General features: G+C 37.2%; 2 protein-coding genes across 5 annotated transcripts in view; one reads left to right on the plus strand and one right to left on the minus strand.

Moving 5' to 3' along the window:
* LOC124302508 (limbic system-associated membrane protein-like) overlaps positions 1–14,666 on the plus strand; it is a 110,636-nt gene extending 95,970 nt beyond the window's left edge. For 2 of the 3 annotated variants that reach the window (XM_046758750.1, XM_046758751.1), the window contains exons 4-10: positions 593–745; positions 2,741–2,869; positions 2,988–3,125; positions 8,342–8,491; positions 8,673–8,729; positions 13,587–13,652; positions 14,097–14,666. In XM_046758750.1, coding sequence (XP_046614706.1) covers positions 593–745; positions 2,741–2,869; positions 2,988–3,125; positions 8,342–8,491; positions 8,673–8,729; positions 13,587–13,652; positions 14,097–14,281 — 878 coding nt within the window. In that variant the 3' untranslated portion in view covers positions 14,282–14,666. The remainder of the gene's footprint in view (positions 1–592; positions 746–2,740; positions 2,870–2,987; positions 3,126–8,341; positions 8,492–8,672; positions 8,730–13,586; positions 13,653–14,096) is intronic. The other variant, XM_046758752.1, reaches the window with a different exon arrangement.
* A 4,599-nt stretch (positions 14,667–19,265) lies between these two features.
* Positions 19,266–22,830, minus strand: part of LOC124302503 (lachesin-like) — a 105,144-nt gene continuing 101,579 nt past the window's right edge. For both annotated transcript variants that reach the window (XM_046758746.1, XM_046758744.1), the window contains 4 exons: positions 22,119–22,268; positions 21,911–21,976; positions 21,714–21,833; positions 19,266–20,911 (listed from right to left, as the gene is read on the minus strand). In XM_046758746.1, the coding sequence (XP_046614702.1) occupies positions 20,736–20,911; positions 21,714–21,833; positions 21,911–21,976; positions 22,119–22,268 (512 nt within the window). In that variant the 3' untranslated portion in view covers positions 19,266–20,735. The remainder of the gene's footprint in view (positions 20,912–21,713; positions 21,834–21,910; positions 21,977–22,118; positions 22,269–22,830) is intronic.

Below are 22,830 nucleotides of genomic sequence, written 5' to 3' on the forward strand. Positions count from 1 at the left end.
CGAATAAACCCGGAGGATGGGTTGACCCGCCAATTCAGCATCACCCATCCGGGCACTCAACCGCAAATCGAGTTCCGGCTATGGGGCAGAATAAAATCATCCTCCTTCTCTAACGCGCGGGAGGAGGGGATCAGGGCAGCAGTGAGACGTCGCGTTTAAGCGTCGTCGAGTGCCGAATGACGGGTGTCTGTTTGTTCGTCATGCTCCGGAGGGGTGGCACGTAACTGACGGTAAGGACGGGATTGACGACGACGGGGTTACGCGCAGCGGGGTTCTCTCGGTATTGTTCGGGGCCCTTGCACTTCCGTCGGATGTGACGCGGCAGATATCGCTCGGTCTTTCATCGGGGTTTATTGACTGTGCCTTCGGCACGCGCATTAATCGTTGCCGAATGCCGGAACCGTCCTGCACGTGTCCCTTGATTCAATCAAATCCGATTATTCTAGGCAGCAATAACCCTGCAGAAAAATCCCTCATGCCCGATCACCCCTCACATCCGTGCTGTCTTTTCATCTATGAGGAAATCCGTCACCATGAATTTTCCTCTATCTCGTCCAAGTCACTCATTCTCTATGCGTTTTCTGCCCCGCAGTTCCACCGGACATCCTGGACTATCCAACCAGCACTGATATGGTCGTTCGAGAGGGAAGCAACGTTACCCTTAGGTGCGCTGTTACTGGGTCACCAACGCCTACTATAACGTGGAGACGCGAGGACAGCCGTCCCATTCCTTTAGGAAATGGTGGTAAGTATGCTATGCGAGGTGTTGACACGGTTGGAGACTCCGGTCACTCTCGGTATTACTAATTTCAAGTTCGAAGGATGTAACCCGAGTATTCCTGTTGCTAGAAAACAAAGTTCCAAAATACTAGACCAGTGTCTTATGATTTTGGGGCTCAATTGCACTCCATGTTACAACCGTAAAAAATCGTGATGTCCTCTGAAGCAATCCAGCGAAGAAGCGTTTCATTTTACGTTCAATGTTCTTCTAGCGATGAAAACCGAGTGCTTGGATAGGTTATAGCTCTGAGATATGTTAGATGAATTTTCACCACAACGGAAGTTTGAGTTACGAGTCACTCGATAATTCGACAACTAATGTAGGATAGGTACACTGTAAACGGTAGTCCTTCTCGGAACGGAAAGGACGAGCTGATCCAGCCCCGTGCAAACGGTTAAAACTTTGTTAGGTAGACATACGTATGGATGGAGGAGGTTTGCGGAGGCGAGTTTAACAGGTAAGAATCACATCCAGTTAGACTCCGAATCCGGTTCACTGACTGCGGCACGGCACGCGGTGCCATGTAACGTATATTTGCATCCTTTTCCCGACCGGGATGAAGATCCTGGATTAGTGTTAATTCTCGCAACGCTGACGAGCTGCTCGACTCCTGTGCCAATCAACCGATAAGATCGAATCACCAGGACCCAATTGAAAGGGTCAGCAAATTTTCACCGCGGTCCGTTTGATCCTTCATTCACGGGTTCTCATTTCTGTTCACCGTATCATCAATGCTTCGAGATACTGTATCGGAGTCTTAAGTCGTTGGTCTCCGTCCAGTTGACGATGAATAATTCATCGATATTGAACGGCACCTTGTGCCCGTGCCTGAACTTATTCTTTTTCACCACGCAGCTCCTAGATGTTTCCTCTCTTTTTTGCTTCCTTCTAACAGTACTTTCCTTACTGACGCCATTACTTTACTCACCTCGGCTTTACCGTAGCAACTATTCTATCCTTAGTGGGCTATATTTATATATGTATATATATATATATATATATATATAAATTTATCAAGTAACACCCTCTGACCTCGCCTCGTACGTTATCAATTAACCATGTAACTTGATTTCTTTGTGCTACAGCTCCTCGCCCGGTGGGAGTGTGGCCAGTTTTTCTCCCTTTTCACCCTCCTGTCCTTCTCGGCCCTTTGATTATTCTGGTCTTACCTGCGGACCGTTTTTAAACCACCCTTTACCACCACCCTGCCGCGTACTCTCTTATCGGCTTTCTACACCGTCACGGTCACAATGTCGGACACCCCAACCACCTGCCGTGAAAAATTGAAATTATACTTGCAGGAACGGTCGCGATTTTCATTATGATAAAACTGTGCAACGATAGTAATGATAACGTGAGAAAAAAATTTGAACAGCTTGTTTGAGAACAGAGAATCCCGCTGGAAGGAAAATAAAAATTCAGAAAAACGACCGGTTCGACAAAAAAAACTAATAATCAGCGCGCAATACCGCCAACAGTAATCACGATTGATCATCAGTTTCCATTGATGTGATTAATAACGGCCGGCTGATGAACACCCGGCGAATCACATGATCCCACGTACTCACCAAAATTACAGCTCGGATTCTGTCCCTCTGTATTGTATTCACCTCGCATGGGTCTCATTTGTACGATTAATCTGTACGCAGGTATGGTTCGTCATTGATACCAAAATTCGTCCTGCACTCTGGAATTAATAAAATCGAATGGGTGCTGCACCATGCCACGTGTTCTGTGCCCATCGCAGCCCATCGACTCCAATAATCCCTGCACTGTCGATGATTCACTTCTCTGTTGCTGCTTTGCGGATTTCGGGGGTCAAAGGCTGGATGGTTTTTTCGAAAACTGGTTCATCATGGTGAAAATTGGGCCGACCACCATTGAACGTCTTTGTTAGAATGGCCGTATCGTGCACCGGCTTTTTTCCACCGCTGTTTACGGGCTTCTGATTTGTTTCAGTCACCAGCATCGAGGGTCCATTCTTCAACATCACGAAGGTGAACCGACTCCACATGGGATCTTATCTCTGCATCGCGTCCAACGGAGTTCCACCCTCGGTCAGCAAGAGGATAACGCTAATCGTTCACTGTACGTTATAATGCAACGTCGTAGTTCCAAGAGGGGAGGATCGCGACAGTGTTCTTATCTTTAGTTTTGATCCAAGCACTGCTGTTAATCAACAAACTTCTTTATGTACCAATTACAGTTCCGCCCATGATTTGGGTTCAGAATCAACTCGTCGGGGCGAGGGAAGGCCAGCAGATGACACTCGGCTGCCATTCCGAGGCCTACCCCAAATCCATCAACTACTGGACTCGCGACGAGGGCCAAATCGTCCCTCAGGGTTAGTTCGCTTTTTTTCTTATTCCATCCTCCGGGGCTGCTAACCCTTTCATTCTATCGGGAGAACTCACGAGCCCGATATTCACCCCCTGATAGTTTTTGGACGGTGCAAGCTCTCCGGTTTTTTCTCAATATTATTCGTCTTTGTTTGTATTTTTTTGCGATTATCTTTTAGACTGATATACGTGTATAAACAGCAAGAAAATTCTCATCCTCAGAAACGTTGAAATCGTAGTCTCATTTGATTTTAGCCCAAAATTCAGATTCATCTTCACGAAGCTGTGTGAAATTAAAAAAATCGTCAAAATTTCAAACTCTGAATTTCAAATCGCAGACTTTGTACTTTAATACTTCATCAAGAAGATTTTTCACAAGTGAAATCCGACGTTTACGACAGTATGTCGAATTTGTTGATCATTTTACAAATCGATGAATGGAAGGGGAAGAAAAAGTTTCACCGTTCCATCGTTAGGTCGGACATTTTATTCCATCTTTTATTATTCATCCTCGAGGTCCGGCGAAAGAAAAAAAATGTGAAGTATAAGCCTCTTGTGTATAGAAAGCATTGTGGGCGATTCGAGCTTGCAGGATACAATAATTGGTTTCAGTGGGATTCAACCGTATATGCGTGCTTTTTTATTACGCGAACTTGAATCCGCGGCACCGAAACCGGTAGTGCAGAGCATTTTCCTTCTTCTTTGCTTCATGATAACACGACGTTTCCTTTCTGCCTTGTGTTTCTCTTCTTGTGTCTTGTTTTTTCTCTTTTATATTTTACTTTCATTCTTTCTATCCAGTGTTTTTTTTTATCTATTTGTATATTAATGTGTTGCGGAAAAAAATAATTTACGATTTTTCATCGTGGCATCGCCTAAAAGGGTCTGTTTAGGTTGAAAGAAAGAATCTGTAAAAAGATTAGTGTTCTACGTAATGTGGAAGATCGCGCTCATTTGATTTGTCACTTTTTTTCACATTTTTTTGAATATGTAAAGAAACACGTTGTAGCATACAATTATCATTTCTTTCCTGACATTTATAATCAACCCAAAGATCACGAGCCATAACGTAGTAATATATCATCCGGGAATCTTATTTTCCCAAATTAAAAGTTCATATTAAATTACAACTATTTTATAAGATTGAATTAATAATGAACAAATCGTCAGGTGCACTTCTCAAACATCAATCGGAGACTTAATATTACAATTCTGGGTCTTCTTTGTGACGCAAGCTGATAACGCGATTGATGTTACAAGCAATAAAAATAATATTTACTCACGAAACTTTATAAAATTTCAAAAATGTATGAAAGTAGAAAATCAACTGAGCGCGATCTTCTGCATAGCGTAGAACGCTCATCTTTTGACAGAACCATTCTTTCAACCCAAACAAACTTTTTAGAGAGTGCCATTTTGGAAAATCGCAAATTATTGTTCACCGAAACAGCCTAATGTACATGTAATGTTGTGTATGTATATGTGTGTGTGTGTATATATGTACATTTATATACACGAAACCGAAATTAGCTGCTGAATAATGCATGTAAACGTACGCAGAGCACCGCCAGATTCTGCCCGAACGTAGCACGTACAGATTGAGAGTGAGAGAGACGAGATTTAGGCGATGGAATTTGATTTTATCTGACATTTATGAGGATTCGGGGGGTTTCAACCCCTGCAGCCTCAGGGATGCTGCTGCTGCTGCTGCTACCGATGCGTTCGTATTTGCCTCAGAAACGTCGTCGACGTCTCCTTTGGCTCCCGCCTTCCCCCACCCGGCCCCCCCATTATATTCCTGCTACGAATTTGCATCTGTATCAGAACCGATAACGCTCACCGTAAAAACCGACCCCCAACCCCCGCTATAACGGAAGTGAGCCCCCCTCCCCCTCTATCACTGCACTGCAGCAGCGTGCCGTGTAAATCGAATTTATGAATTTACGCCCCTCGCCGCCTTCGTATATTCCTGCCACGTTCGAAATTCGTCACCGTGCTCCGTTTCGCCCCATTAAACGTTTGTTTTCGTTTAGAATTTTTTATTCATGGATGTGATGATTTTGTCTCTGATTTCTTTTGTTTTTATCTCGCTACTGTGAGTTGGATTTCTTCGGTTCATTTAATTATTACGTTTTTTTTTCTTTCTTTCGCCATTTTTTTTTTCATCATATAGTTAATTGGCGGAGGAAAGTACAAATATTTGTAAAAGATACTGTGAATGTTTCGAAGCCCGTTGTCATATTAAATGTATGGTGATTAGTTACGTTGATCAAAATTTGATCACAACGAAAAAAAAATTATTTTCGATGGAGTTTAAAGTTTGTCGACCTTACTATTAGAGAAATTATTGTATTATAATTATTGAAAATAATTTATACGAAGGTTGAAAAAATCACGTAACTGAAAAAAATCCTTTGACACAGGCACGGGAAGAAATGTTTAAGAACCGAATTTCAGTCGCGAAGACATCATATTAACAACACTAAAGAAAACTGAGTATTCTACAATTTCTTCACCAGTTAAATTCATGCTGCTTTTTAAATTCTCACGAGTGATACGGTTTATTTTTTCGCAAATCGTTATACTCCGCAAATCGTCTGTACGAAACTGAAATCGCAACCGAGTTAGGTATGAAATAGAATCGCCTTTTCATCGATAGGATGATAAAAAATGAGTGGAACAACAGAGTTTTTTTTTTTTTTTTTATATATGAGACGGCTGTTAAAAATATCTGAACTAATTACGGACGTTTCAAAAATAATCTTCACCCAGTTTATCGCAGTACGTAAAACTTTCGAAATTGAAATTTGCATTTCGATCATAGTTTCTGTTCACCCGACGCTTTTCGAATCTTGTTTCTAGTGTCAGACAGCATGAACAAGGCGATAAAAACCAAGGAGAAAAATGGCGAAAACCGGGTGTATTTTCCTTGCGTTCCATTTTCCTCGGCAGCTTTGGCACTCCCATTGACCCATCAATAATTCATCCAGACGAAGAAATTGGCGGCAGCTAAACCTTGACGGAAAAATTGGAGAATCGGGGGTTCGGGGTGGAGGGTGGCGATGGTCGCGCTAACCGGGAGTTAGGAATGTTCGGTGTCGTTCTAGGCCAATATCACGTTTAGCTAGCCGTCGCCGACTGAATGCTAAAACGAGTTCGGCACGCGAACGTCGCCCAGCCTTCTCTTAGGGGTGGAGGGCCGTCTTCCCTCCCTTCCTCCTTCCTTCCTGATTGAACTATTGTCAGTTACTCCCTTAACTGGTTATAAAATTTCACGATAAAATTCTTCTACCTCTGCAGGTCTCGTACGTATGTACAATATGTATATGTGTATATATTGGGGTGTTTCAGAAAAATATCTTACGATTTTCCACCGTGGCATTCCCTAAAAATTTTGCTTCCGTTGAAAGAAAGATTCTATGAAAATATGAGCGATTTACGTTGCGTGGAAGATCGCGCTCAGTTAATTTGTCACTTTCGGTTACACATTTTTTTCTGATTTTTTGATTTTCTTAAGAAGCATTTTGTAGCATTTCAATTACTATTTCTTTCCTGGCATTTATTTTCGGCCCAGGGATCACGACCCGTAACTTAACAATATATCAACCGGGAATATTATTCTTCTAAATTTAAAGTTCATATTAAATTATAACTCTTTTATGAGACTTAATTAATAATGAAAAAGTCGTTAGATACACTTTTCAAACATGGACTGAAGACTTAATATTACAAGTGTGCGTTTTCTTTATGACGTAAATTGATATTACGATTGATGTAAGCAACAAGAAAAATGTTATTCGCGATACTTCATGAATTAAAAAAGATGTATAAAAGTGGAAAATCAACTGAGCGCGATCTTCTACATAACTTAGAATGCTCATCTTTGGACAGAACCTTCTCTTTTAGCCTAAACGAACTTTTTAGGGGGTGGCATGGTGGAAAACTGCAAATGGTTTTTTTCTGAAACACCCCAGTATATACATATTATATGTATATGAAAAAAATAAGAATTGCGATCTTTCGTGAATAATCTTCGAAAAGTTCGGAAATCAAATATATTTTTTACATGGGTACAATGCAATATATATATATACATATATTTCCTCGAGAAAATTGATCCCCAATAATTTCCCCGAGAAAATTGATCATCATTGTTATTACTTTTTTGGGTTGTATAAGTCTGCCGTGGATGAATAATAAAACAAAATCAGCCTTTTGAATAAAAAAGGTATTCTTATTATGTTCAATAGCCTGATTTAATTTCATGAGAGACGTTGAAATACGTCCAATTAGTTTGAAATTTATTTCAGAGCTTATTGGAATGAAAGTTAATCGGATTTCGCTTTTAGCTAATATTCTTTTTTACCCAGAGTTATGTGATCGAGGTACATCCATAATTATTAATGACGAATTTTCAATTGTGAATGGATAAAAAATTGAAGAATTTTTTTATAATCAGTCGGCTGGAAAAGTCACAGAAAAAATTTACACCCCGTGGAGAGAAAGAAGACGGTCTCAGTAGCGGAGTTTTCGATCTATATTTAAGAAGGGACGGACTGTTGTCAAATTCAGTGATATACACAAGACGTGACCCCATCTTTCGCCCTTTCACCCCCGCGATTGCCGTTGATATTACGACTCAATTTCCACCCCCGAGTTACAGAAATATCTCTTTTCAAGCTTCTATTTTCATTATTGTTGTTGTTGTTACTGTCATTATTATTACTATCGTGCAACACCCGCTGTCGCGAGAATTCCTTTTGCATGTCACACGGTGGGCTTTTTCAACGTTACCCAGAAATCCCAACCCCTTTGATTTCCAATTTTCGAACACCCGCTGCCATGCGCCCCGTGATCGCGAGTATCAACCGATAATTAGATGTTATTAGACGTCGTTAACAGTCCCAATTTCAACTCAAGGTTTAACGATTATCACACGATTCGAAAAAGCTTGACGTAAAAAAGTCTCTAATTTTTATCTCTTATTTTTTCTTAAAATTATTTCATATACCCTCCACATAGTTTTTTTTTTCCCCACAAGTTTCGATGCGATCGAATAATGTTCGTGAATCGTTTTTGAAATCTAAATTGTTCAGTTGCAGAATGAACAATCCGCAATAAATTAATCCTAAGTTCACTCAAATAAGTCCGAGTTTCGTGTTCACTCTCTAATTTTGATACAGTCATCCTTTTCCTAAAATTCTTTACATATTATTTTCAGGGGGTAAATACGAACCCTCGATATTCGAGGACGCCTACACGGTTCACATGAATTTGACGATCAGATCGGTGGGTCCGTCGGATTTCGGAGCTTACAAATGCGTTTCGAAAAATTCACTCGGCGATACCGATGGGAGCATCAAACTTTACGGTGAGTTTTCTCAAGCTTCGTTTCTTTTTTATTTCGCAAAGTTAAAATTGATCAATCACACCCAATCGATATGGATCAATTTTTTAAATTCCTATTCAATCCTGTCTGGTTAATTGCAATTACTCTTCATCATGACGATGTTAATTATTTTTTTCCTCCTGTTGTTTTCTTCTCGTAACAGAAATTCCTTCGAGTTCCGGTTCCCGTTCAACTTACGGCAACGGGACGAAGTACAAAGGTGAGCTCGATTTTTAGTCTATAGGAAAACCGAAAAATCAGTCGCCATATATATATATATAAATATGTTTGTTTTTTTGTCTCTTCCTACTCTATGAACGGATCAGCTGATCTTTCATTAATTTCGGACTTATCAATTCGCTGCTCTTTTGTTCCCGACGATGATTCAAAGCCGCTTATATCTGCATAATACAGTTATATTTTAACCCACGTGTCGCAAACTCACAATTATATCTTCTTCTATCAGCAAAGGGTGATGCGGGGTTGAAGTTTAAATTCGATAACTTGAAACGCGGGAATAATTAATCCCGTCTGACAGTTCGAGAGAAATCGAATCACGATTAACGATTCTTAGCACATGGTTATAATACCTATCCGCCCAACTAGGTATCTGGCTCAAACATATTATGCACGTATGTATTATATATATGTATGTATATATCTACATTGTACATACAAACCCCTAATCCTCGTCCCCGATCAGCCTGACGGAAAATAAATTGCCGAACGCGGTACGGTGCAAAATTAAACCCGTCGGTTCTTAGAAAATAATTATCTGTCTTTGATTACTATTTTATGATAGTATGATGCCATTTTTTTTTCGTATATTGTAGTTGTTCGAAATTGCAAGCGGGTGTTTCATTTTCTCTTTTTTTTTATTTATATGAATATTTATTGTAGCTACGTTTTGGTAATTTCGATATATTTTTGTAATGAAAAATTCCGGATACTTTTTCTCGTTGGCATTGGTCAATTTATAAAATTTGAAAACTCGGCAAATAGTGTAACAATTAATATACGGTTATTAAAAATTTGGGCAGAACGTGACTGAACTATCCACTTCATTAAATTATTTCAGAGGAAGATAATAGATGAAGCTTTCTACGAAGGAAAGTAGAAATGATCGAACAGAGAGACGTATGGCGATTAGAGAGAACGTTGCAGACAATTTACTCTAATATACGAAGATCGACAAGAAGTCGATTTCGTTTCGGAAGTGGGAATTATAATCGGAATGAATAAATCGGTTCTCATGCATGCAATAACCTGTATATGTATTATCATTCTCGCAAACTAAAAGCTTTTTAATGCAAACCCGATTGCCAAGCTCATTCCGGGATAAATAGAGAGACAGAGAGAGAGAGAGAGAGAGAGAGAGAGAGAAAAGCGCATCAATTTCGTCTCTGACTTTTTTCCCAATTGCATTTTTCCTTCGTTTTCGCCATTTTATTCTGCATTATTCAGGGCAAATTCGATGGATTATACAAACGTTACGCCGGTTGAAGTAACTGCACGAATCTGTACGTTTGCCGAGGGGGAAAATGGGGCTCGCAATTAATCTTCGTTCGGTTTGCGTCGTATATACGTCTACGTTTATATAGTTTGAAACAGTTTATCCGGTGGGGGGTTGAATCCTGTGCGCAAATTCCTGCAGGATACGGACGACTAATCGCTAAAGCGACAAACTATCTCCACCACTTCGTGAATTCACTGCAACTATCGGAGTTTGCTGTTGATTTGTCGTTCACGGGTTAATCTTATTGTTTTTTCTCTCCTTTTTTCTTTATTCCACAAAGAGGTTCTTTAGCCAAAAATCAATTTCATTACGAGATATAATCGCACGTTGATTATTTATAGAATTATTATATTCTTAAGCTGCAAAGATCCAATGCATCGTAAGAAAAAACTTGGATATCCGTCGATGGTTAATTAAGTATCGTTCATATTCGTTTCATACGATTGCTCATTTTATTCAGAATTAAACTCTATCTTTTACGAATCGTAAAGATGGAAGAAAAAAAAAAAATTCAAGACACACACACACACACACACGGAAAAGCAGTTTTTCAGGAAACGTGTGAATAATCGTGTGGAATAAGCGAATACTTCGATAGATTCAAAATCTCAGGTGATAGTACTTACAAATCTCTCGGTAAACTTATTCGGTCAATTTGAGGTATGATGTAAATGATTAAAAGGAAAATTACGTTCAAACGTTCGAAGAACTGAAAAAAGCTTTGTAATTGGACAAGAAAAATTGTTCAAAAAGTTAGTTTCCTTTTTTTTTTTGTTTTCACTTCGATCGCGCAATCGTTTCCTCTTCCCTATACGTGCATTTATACATATACGATATGTGTACATAGATACCGAGCATCGAAGCTTCGGGTATATAACCGGCATTTATTTGTGAAGCTTTTACCGTGAGCGGACTCGACATACGTGTCCGAAATAACCGTATAACCTGGTTTCTTCAGAAAACGCAGCTCTATATATATATATGTGTGTGTGTGTGTGTGTGTATGTATATATATATATATAGCGTATTATATGAGCATCGCGAGCTTGAAGCTTTGCACGGGGTTCACAAAGAAAAGTCCATCGCGACCCGTTCCTCTGTTATTGCGCATAGAAGGGCGGGTCCCTTTCAAATCCTTGTGCAGACTACTTTGCCGCATTTTTTTCTATCTCGTTTTTTTGTTTCGCTTGATTTCTTTGAAGCTTTTTCAAACCTGGCAGAGAAACTCTTAGGATTTCACTGACCGTGAGTATTTTCTTCCCGTACGAAACATTTCTCATCGTTTATCGATTTTTCTTTTTCCCACTCGTCGGAAAGTCGAATTCTTCGCTTCACTAAAATTCATGCCTCGTTTTTTTTTTTCAAATTACAGGAAATAAAAAATATAAAATAATAAAAAGATGAGGATTAATTTCTTCCGAATTCTATTATTGCAATTTTATCCTTCTGATTATTATTTTTTCCCAACAACAACAACAACAGCCGTGCGGTAGAAAGAGAGTGGAGAACAAATGTGTGTTATTTGCCGCGTTGAAAACGGAGATAAATGATGAGCTGTCCACTGTGTTTTATATACATACACATACACATACACATACATATGTATATATGACGAGGCAGAATGGGATTGATGATCCATGCAGGGTGAAAATGGGATGAGAGGATGATGAACTTCGTCATCGTGAAATTACGCGACGAGTTTCATTATGCGAATAAGTCTTTTTGACTCACACTTGTATATATATATATATAAAGTATAAAGGGGCAGCAATTTATGTACCGTATGCGTATATAAGTACATAGACGGTGTAAAATTTTGTCGAGATAATTGTCCTTCGGGGATTGCTTAACGCGTCTGTCTTCTCCGCTTCGTTGTCTATCTCCAACCGAGCGAATAAAGAAAATTAGGAGGGGGAAATATAATAACAAAGCGAAAAATCGTTGTTCTCATGTAATTTAGCTTGGCGATTTATTTTTCACATTCACATTTTGCCTCGTATGGTTTGATGAAATTTTTTGTTTTTCTTTTTCTGTACGTCGTGCTCTCGCGAACGAACGATCGATTGGTTAGCAAAGATCGAAACTGAAATGCGAAGCGTCGAAAGGTTGAAGGAAGAAAGAAGAGAAAGAAAAAGAGGAAATAGTCTGAAGGTTTCGTTTCTATAAGTCTTAAATATTCACGTGTATGCAATGTAGGTATGATTTTTCACAGAGAGACAGAATGTAACGAAGTAGATGTGAAAAAAAAAAAAAAAAAAAACAGAGAAAGAGCTGCTGAGGGGATGGAAAAGTGGGACGATGAAAGACAGGATTAAAAGGAAAGAGCTGCAAACAGGGAGTTTAATTAAAGCGAAAAAGAAACGTTTGTGCAGATTTCTACAGAATACGCGGCTCAACTCGCGTTATGAAAATAACGGGTCCGAATACGAGGCGGAAATTGCGGTAAATAAACGATATTAAAGAATGGAAAGTATCGCGGTATTAATTCGCACATTGCGAATCTTAGTCAAGAGATGCGGAAATGACGAAGAAAAATTATTTTAAGAAAAAATCCACCTGAACGTTATTAAAAAAGACTGTTCAATGATCGAGAATTTGTCAAATAATAAGGAGGAAATAATATTCACAAATATCTTCAATTCTACGATAACAAAGACTAGTTTGCAAAGTAAATATTCCGTCTTGTAAATTACATGTTATTTCGATTTAAAATCCGCGATAAAGAATCGATTCCGACGTAGGAAAAAAAAAAGCCAGGGTATGAAATTTGTTCATAATTTGTGCACAAAATGAAGAAAAGTTTCTTTCCAAAATTTACGAGGGTTTAATTTTCGTACCGGAGTTCAAGAAATAATATCGCGACAAAATTTGGAAAATTGAATTGAGATGTCGTTGAGGAATTGCAGGGCAGTGAAAAACAATTTAGCCCAAACACGTTCAGTTCCACTTTCATGAAATTTCGTTGATCCATATTCTGACGGATGGCTCGACAGATCGACAGTGTCTGCAGCACTGCATATTCGACGCGCACTGCAATATCCATAATATATTCGCAACAGTTGCATACGTATCAATATGCCGTATCGGTTTTCAATCGCTTCGACGACGAGACACGCTGCTGCAATCCACGCGTGCGTTTTCCTACGTATGTGCGAATCCGTGTGTTCTCGGTATTTGATCTTGACACGGCTTTGCCGGATATGAAATCCGCCCTGTTTGAGCAGATCGACGATACAGGCACGCAATTCTAACCGATATCCGTTATACTGACAGAATCAATCCGCGTTCGGAACAACCGATGTTGGGTAAATAAGGGAGATGTGGATCGATTTTTACCGATCGATCGATCCATTGGGAAGTATTCAAATTCGGGGAAATTATGATGGGCGGAGAAAATCGTCCGATCTGCGAATTGGATCAATGAAAAGGTTGATCTGCTATTCGTGTGAAAACAAAATTTGCCAATTTTCAGTTTTATTAGTATCATTAAAAATCCATCTTTCAATTTATCTCGCTTCGCACGGTTTCATATTTATATGTAGTATGTTCTTTTTGTTTTAGGAAAAATGGGTAAAAATTATGGCAACAATTACGTAGACGGGGATCCGAATGTTCTGAAAAAAATAGGTAAGCATCGTGTCTTTGTTCTTGTTCTTGTTTTTTTTTTTCTTATATCAGATTCATTCGGATATTGAGAGTAGATCGAATCGATTGGACAAAGTTTTGGAATATATAGATGAAAAAGGAGAAAAAAAAAAAGAAAAATTGAAGAATCAATTATGGCTCATAAGTATAATGAATTCAAAGTCAATTTGCAAAAAGAAAACGAAAAAAACCGTCTACTGCGTTGCATTAAAGAGAGATTTTTGCGATACAATTCAATCGAGTGAATATTGATTTGTAATCATTTCTCCATCTCCGATTTCACCCGTTTTTTATTTTTCTTGCACCGATTCTAGCTTTTAGGGAAAAAATGACTTATGACTTATGCTTGCCAATTTCTTTTCCGCTCTTTCGTCTATTATTATTGTTCCTCGTAGAAAATCAAACATTTCGATTCGCATTTTGCAGACCTGAAGCTGCGAGGTCGTAAGGAAAATGGAAGGGATGACGACGAGGATTATGACGAGACTTCGGGGGCGGATTCTCGCGGTCGAATGTCAGCGACTTCGACGCTGTTTTCGTCGCTGATTTTTGCCATTTTGAGCCAACGCAGATTATTTGGAGATTTGCAAACGCAGTTGCTTCCTGCCTGAGAAACATTAGGAATATAGAGAAAAGTAATAAAGGTTTTTAGTTGCCTTCGTTTTTACTTTCACCTCGTTCAACCGACAAACAAACGTCGCAATATATATTCTCAAAATATGTATCTATTGTAATCGCACGGATCGAAACGCGAGTAGAACAAGTATTTTCGATATAATCAGTTGAATATATGACGCGTAGGTAAATCACACGAAACACACGCAAGAACACGTTGTAGGTATTTGAAAATAGAACATTTCCATGCTGGAGATACGCTTGTATAATGTAATAATTATGTAAATAATAATAATAATGATAATAATAATAACAGCAACAACAATAACATTATCGTATACCATTGTATAATATATAAAGACAGTAAAAATTTTCACTATAGCGCCGTTATTCGATGATTCCTTTGGACTATACATAATATATATATATATATATATATATATATATATATATATATATATATATATATATATATATAAGCGCTCATCAAAATTAGCAACGTTCCATTTGTCACGTTATCATCGTTTGAAACTTTATTGGCATTGATACGTTTTAAAAAAAGACGACAAACGCTTCTACTTTATTTATCGCGTTTGTACGAAATATCCGATCCGAACATTTTTCACCTCGGTTTTTAGACTGATTTATTATTATATGATCTTTCTTATATTCATTTAATCAGTCATTCATATTGTACATATACATGTGTGTAGATTTATTAAATTACACATATTTTTAACCGTTTTACACACTGAAAAAGAACGAATGAAAAATGTCGTCGCGTTAAATTTTTCAACTCGCATTTCATGCCTATAATTTTTCTCAGTGACGAAAGAATGAAGTTCAAGACACGCATTTTTTTTTTTTTTTGTCTCGCCTATCAGAGTATAATAAGCAGTAGGAAGTTGAAGTAGAGAGGTTTAAAGGTGGGAGAAAAAAGTAATCGTCTTGCGCCTAGAAAATATCGCATAAATTTAATGATAATAAAAGAGGGAGAGAATAGTTGAATAGAAAAAAAAATGAAAGAGAAAATAGGTATGGAGAAAAACAAAAATATCGCGAGATGGTTTTACCAACCGACACTCTGTATTACTGGGGATAATTATAAATATAGCCACAAATTGACCAGCATTGTGTATCATATAAATGAAATCATGCAGAAGAGAAAATAAAAAAAAAAAAAATAGAAAAATGAAAAAAAAAAGAATATAGTTAATTACTCGAGTAAATAAATAAGATAAAATTAGGCGCCATAATAGAAGTGCGAATGGTAAAGCGTGATGCGAGAATGTACGTTGATGATATTATATAATAATAATAATAATATATACCGTTAACTGCCGTGTGATTTTTACCTTGAGAAAGTGCAGAGCTTGTCTAATTATATTTATTATACATTACCTAATATAGCATAATATCTTACCTGTAATAATTAGTTAAGTGTATTAAATATGTAAGGCATCGATTATAACTAACAAGTTGTATTGTACCGTAATTATTTCGTTCATGGTTTCACAAAATGCGTGATAACGAAAAGTTGAACGGCAAGAAAAGAATTGGCAAGAAGGAGTCTTTTTATTTCAGAAGAATAACAGCAATTAAACAATACCGAATGATCGTGGAAATTGAGTTTGAAACAAGGAAGAAAGTGAAATCTAAGATTGATTTGATATGAAAGAAAAAAAAAAAAAAACAATATTTTGTCTTTGATCAATTATCGAAGTGAAACGCGACAAGACCACAAAAGGAGAGAAAAATATTTTCAAAGTTATTGAAAATTTGACAAATATATAATATAACAATGACGAGTAAAAATAATGAAAACATCGTTGATATACCAATTTCACCAGACTAAAATGTCGAGTATTTTATACGCTGGATTATTGTTGTGAGATTTTGAAGAAGTGAAGAAAAAAAAAAAGAAAAAAAATTAAGAAAACAGAGAAACAAAGAAATCATACAATACATAATATATATTAACAATAACACGGCGTTAATCGCGCGAAAATGTAAAGCTTTCGAGGATTAATTAGTTTTACAACATAATATAATTATACGATAGGGTTATTTATTTAAGACGGATACGCTATGCATTATATTTGTACAAGTAACAGAGGTGAAGTTTGTAAATAAAGAGAAAGAAGTTGAAAAACGAAGCTAAAACAGAGATCGAAAAGAAACGGTGATCAGATCGTTTGAATCGCAAAATATTAACGAAGAGAGTAGATTTTTTTTTTATTTCAGAAATCGCATGAAACCACTCTCTAAAAAAAAAAAAAAGCTCACCGCTCTAGGGAGAAATAAAACGATCACTGGAGGCGAGAGATCGAGCTTTTGATGGGCTTTTTCAATTCTCGGTGGCTTGTAAAGACGGGGATTTTTTCTGGGATGTCGAGTAGATATATCCTAATGGAAAGCTCATGATACCCATTCCGAATTCAGAATGGCTGCGAAGTTTCGCTACGCTAATAACAACATTCCTACAATATCCCATCTTCCCCGGAATTTTTGTTTCCCTTTTTTTTCACAGGAAGTAAAACATCGTTCGCGAAATCAGCCGACCGCTTTTTCATGTGTAGCCACTTCTTCTGTCTCATTTCCACAAACACAGGGATCAGAAACGAGAAAGAAACTTTGAGCTTTTTTAAATTCATTTGGAAACTGCGTTTTCTTCACATGCTGAGTCGAAATTGTCGTATTGTACAAAATAATCAGACGTGAATCGTTATAATTCATTCCGTCATAATTCTCACTTGTATGAAAGCAAAGATTTCTTACGATTACCGTTCGCACCTAATATCGGTAATCGAACGTAAATCGGGATGCAACTGCGAAGTCGATCAATGGTTGACGATTCGTTTTTAACATCGGGAAAATCTATCGTCGATACGTTGTTGTAAAATTGAATGCTGAATTCACTTTCATCCAGCAGCCGAATATTATTTCACTCTCTGACAAGCTAGAAAATATAGCTTAAAAAGTTTCAGAACACTTTCAGGCACTCGCTTGTCCTCCGTTTACACCCATTTGTGCCATTGTCGTACCTTGCAGGAGTTCCCGGAGAATTTTAACCCGCGGTTGATCAATATTTACTCGTTCAGCACCGCGTGCACGACGATATATTCCGAGTACCAATGCTAGATAACGACGTTAAATTGCATAGCACGAAGCCACCGCATCCAGTCTACTAATGGAAGTAAACTTCGTAATGTATTCCCTGTATGGTTTACGGGTCGAGCTCATTTCGGTTCTGCAAAATCGACGAATTCGTACGGAAATCTGTTTTCTCATCGCCGTATATATATATTCGTATTGTAATGTTCTGAGAACGAATTGTCACCCGTTGTTCGATTTCGGAATTGTATCCCGATTCGTGTTCGATTACTGGGAATCGTAAGAAATATTTCGTCTCACACAAGTGAGAGTTACAGCGGAATGAACTACACTGATGGTCTTGTTAATGCGTTGGACTAAAAGAGTCGAGTTGACTGCTGCAAGTTTATGGGTTTCTGGTTTCTTCGAATTAAACTATGAACTATAACTAATTGAATGCGCTGGTGCTTAATTGTACCAAAAACGATATTTCAAATTGAAAATGTGCTTTTTTTCTACATTTTTTCAGGCAGAATATTCTGCAAGGAATTCAGGTCGCATTCCAAAAATTCGAAACACGGCGGTAATGAATTTTGAAGTTTTCCGTCCTTGTGAAAAAGAATTTTAACGACAGCATTAGAGAAAATTATTTCATAACGCGTTGCGATTATCGAAACGAATTTGATGATCGATTCTCTGCGGAGATTCGTCTGTTGAGAAAAAAATTGACGAGCATATTAAATGATAAAAAATTGCAGGATTGAAAAAAATTTTCATCGCACCCCATTTCTTCACTTGACTATTTTGAAATTCTTCTCACTTACTTTTGTTAAATAATTTTCCAGTTTCCATTCGTTTCTTCGTTCTTCAATTTTGTTTCTTCCATCGAGTTTGCAGCAAAGAAAAACGAAAAAAAAGGAATGAATAAAAATGAGACAAGCAAAAAATCGTAAATGAGGGCAATTTAAGGTGGACAATTTTATAGCGTACAGCTCGGGCAAAAATATCTTGGGGCCAACAAATTACACCGTATAAAGTCGGAGACCGCAGCGTCGGTTGGTTTTTTACTCTCCGCAGTGCGGAGTAAGGTAACAATTTCGTAACTAATTTGTAACGTTACTCTTCCGCGGTACAGTTGCACTCGTAACAACGTCGAAGGCGTTAGTTCAACTGATTTCTCACTTGAATCCTGCGCACTCGACTTTTACGGGGTTAGCATTTAACGGACAAATTATATATCGTCGTGAATTTATGCCTTTCGCCTGTCCCGAAAACACGCGATTGCGATTCTCGTTAGGAATCATAAGCGGGGAATTTTTATTCTTTCATTTGTCATTGCTCAATGAAATGAAAATTGCAATTGACGATTAAAACTATACATTTATACATATATAATATAGAATAAAACAACACGTTATATACAATATTATATGTATAATGTATTATCGTACACAAAGGTATTATTACTATTTTATTATTATTAATTTTATTTTTGTTGTTTTTATTATTATTATTATTATCATCATCATGAAATCATTATCGTTATATATTTTACAATGTTACGTTACATGTTATTCTTATTGTTGCATAATTTATGCTTCATCCATATGTTATGTAATATGTTACATGCATTGTACTGCATTCGTCGGTAAAATATGTATCATTGCATCGTTTCAATCAAATGATTTCAAATAATGCGGCGATCATTTTCAAATCTACATTCTATATGATACAAATTATATTATTATTTCACTTGGACATGAGATTTATCTTACAGATTAGCGTATATAGATTTTCATTAACTATATATAATAATAATTGTATTATTTCATACGGAAAGTGAATTCGATCAAGCTCTTCGTTTTACCACATTCAATTATTATTATCTATTGTATAAAATTTTTATTCAGAGAAAATGATAAACTCAAAATCACAATTAATATATGTATCTGATTTTTTATATATACACATTATATCGTTATTGCGAATAGATAGATTCATCATCGCTTTTTCGTATCACTCTGACACTTTTTTTCGTCGTCTTCTTCTCTCTTTAACCGCTCAATTCGCTTGCCACGCTTACTTTCTACTCATATGTATTACCGCGTATATAATTAGCACTGCTACTATATATACACAGCGTTTTGAACAACTAGTTGTTAGACTAACTAATGCTTATTTAGGTGTGCATACAGATATATATATATATATATATACCTTAAACTTTGTTATATTTACATCCGTAATCCTGCTCTCACGATTTTTTAAAATATTAATATAATATAATATTCAATTTTATTGCGAAAAAAGAGGTTTCAACAGCCCGGAAAAATTGCGACTAAAAAAATCAACCACAATTTCACCATTTTGAGCGGAGAAAATGGAATTTTTTTTATAATCGACAGTAAACATCGTGTTGTTCATTATTTTCGTCTTCAATTACATTCTCTGCATTTTTTTTTTTTTGTTTCTTACGCTCAGTTCTTTCTTTGTTTCATATTTTTAATACTTTTCTTCCGTGTAATTTTCTTACTACAAATATATCCTGTTACATCTATTTCATGATCGTTATAATATACGGGTCAAATATGTAGGATTGTGATCTATCTATAACCGTAATTCTATTTCACGCTATATATATTCACATGCGGATATACATTACATTACATTGCTATGATGGGTGTATAATAATTAATATTTACATGTACCTTGGCAAATCATCGGGTGATTCGCGCGAAAATCATTTATACAATTCTCGGTTTTGGAATAATGATTACAGAAAAAAACGTAGTTTTAAGAATTGAAATCATTTTGTAGTCGCAGTTGCGTTAATTGATTGATTTTCTATCATCTCGTTCGTATGATATGAGATTGTTGAAGCTGCGCGACGAGGCAAGAGTCGAGGAAATAAAATAATCAAGTACAAGTGATCAAACCGAATACTCCGTACTTGATTGCATAAGTCAGGTTCTAATTATCGACTTTGATTAATCAGTTCGACTGTTTCGCGTATACGTATTTGCCGAGGTTGCGACGCTCATATCGAATTTTTACTGGCAAGAAAATGAGAATAGCTCGATGCGAAAATTATACAATCGTCAAATATTGCTGAGAGAATTGGATGTTCATTGCATAAGATGAGAAAAAGTGAATTCCCGAATTATCAATTCTTCGTGTTCGTCTTTTTTTCACCTTCATATTTTCTTTTGAATGTACGGAAATTTGGCGAGTATTCGTTTTAAATTTTTTATTCTTATTTCGCTTTTAACTTTGATTCGTCTTTTTGTTTCGTCGTGGAATTTTTTTTTTTTTCTCCTTCTTCTTTATTACTTTTTTTCCTGTCGGGGACGACGATGATTACGTCATCACCGCGGACATCATCGCCAGGACAACCACCGCCTGGAGGGTTTCGACGGTTCCCAAAATCGCTGCGCTTCTCGACGACATTGACTGAGCCGTGTTCTCGTCTCGGGGTGCAGATCCTTCGGATCCTCCGCCGCCCGAATCCTCGTGTCGATCCCGAAGCCGGATATCTAGGGGTGAAATTAATAAGGGGGTTCATTCGCAAAGGGTCAATAATTTTTATGGATTTTATTGCACACGGATAACTGGACAGATTTTACAATCTTGGGATTTTTACGATTTCACTCTACGATGGCTGATTTTTACTGAGAACGCGCTATTTTCCACAACACTCATGTTTTACAATATTGCACCGATTTTCATTGTGATCGACTTATGGCAACACCGAATGGTCGACTGAAAGAAAAACAGCAATATTGTTTCAATGAGATTTTAGAAAATAGTCTTCTTCTTGCATTAAAGGAGGCATTCTAGAATGAAATCGAACGAATCAACTAGATTTTAAAGAATTTTCAAGTGATTTCAAACGAAGCATCGACATCTAATCAAGCCTTCGTGTAAAATTCTAGTTCTTTATGTTTTTCTGTTCTGAGAAAGATCTTCGCAGGGTTACGGTTACAATAATCTGGTAAATACTCAAGGTACGATTATCTCGTAATAAAATTGATAAAAAGTATCGATTTTACCCAATTTCTGATTTCATTCAGCGTTCGATTTAATTTCTTTCATCAGGCATTGGATAATCAGAGACAATCTGAAGTTCATGACGAAGAGAATACCGTTAAAAAATTCTGAAAGTAGTTAATCCGTATTTATTTTCAAACGATTACAATAAAAATGGATTCGAATTAAGCGAAGAATGAAATTAGACGGATAATCAATTTCGCAAATATAGAGTTTGCGATAAATAATTTTTTTTTCTTATTGTTATTTCGTGTTTTTTTTTTCTTATTTCCTTCTCCACCTTCTCACCTCTGTCCTTGTTTGCCGCGGGTTGCGAGGGGTCGATAATTTCGCCGGTGATTTCATTGGGTCGGGATATTTCTGGACTCGGACGAGTCTTCTGTCTCGTTCTTTGCTTTTTCTCCACCGCTAGGATGAAAATATTATTCGATTAAAATATTGGGAGGGGAAAAATTTACAATAAGATGAAGATCGAAAAAGCTCACCCTTGCTGACGACTGGAATTGGCGTCGTCGTTGATTTTTGCTTCGGGGTTGTCGGGTTCGGTATTTCTGCAGCGAGAAACGCCGATTGTACGTATTTAAAAGTAATCGCGCGTTCATCGATTCGAAAAATGCGATGTAACGCAGAAGTGGAAAGAATCAATGAGAGGTAAGAATAAGATAAATTATCACACTTCCGAGGATAACTCACCGTACAATTTTATGCTGCCATCCGTGTCGCCAAGCGAGTTTTTCGATATGCATTTGTAAGATCCGTAATCGTTTACCGACACAGATTTTATCGTCAATTTCATCGTTACTTTGTACTCCTTGTCGTGTAGTACCGGCTCATATTTATCACCTGGAACAAAATTACCCGATACTCGTACGGAAAGGTTTGAAAGAAAAGAAAAAGAAATAAAATTATAAACGGTCGATAGAAAAGTACGGAACAAAATTTGAAATTTGAATTTCTATCAAGTAACTGCAACGGCAGAATAATTTTTGCAATAATTATAGACAAATCTGAATAATTCCACTTGGATAGTTTTGTAGTTTGCTCTCAGTCCCCGATGTCTTTTCCCCTCCGCACATTCTCGTCGCTATTATGAAAGTGGTTAAATTGTAATTTTCGCTTCCGCCAAGTATTAAAGAAATTTGCACAGGAGCTTATACATTCTCTGTACCGTCTGCCGGAGAATAAAAGCTCCGTGAAAAGCTTCGAATCACGCCTAGGAGATGGCGTAGCAGATTCAACAGAAGATGAGACAAAATTGCGAAACTTGTTCCTTTTTTTCTCTGCGGTCCAAGGACAGGCGTAAATCGGCAAAAAATATCAAACCCTGATAAATTACTATTTTTTACAATCAAACATTGTTTCATTACTCATTTCATAATCCTTCAGCATCAGTTCTCCGCTATGG

The sequence above is a fragment of the Neodiprion virginianus genome, chromosome 4 (assembly GCF_021901495.1).
Source record: "Neodiprion virginianus isolate iyNeoVirg1 chromosome 4, iyNeoVirg1.1, whole genome shotgun sequence".
NCBI classification, from domain to species: Eukaryota; Metazoa; Arthropoda; class Insecta; order Hymenoptera; family Diprionidae; genus Neodiprion; species Neodiprion virginianus.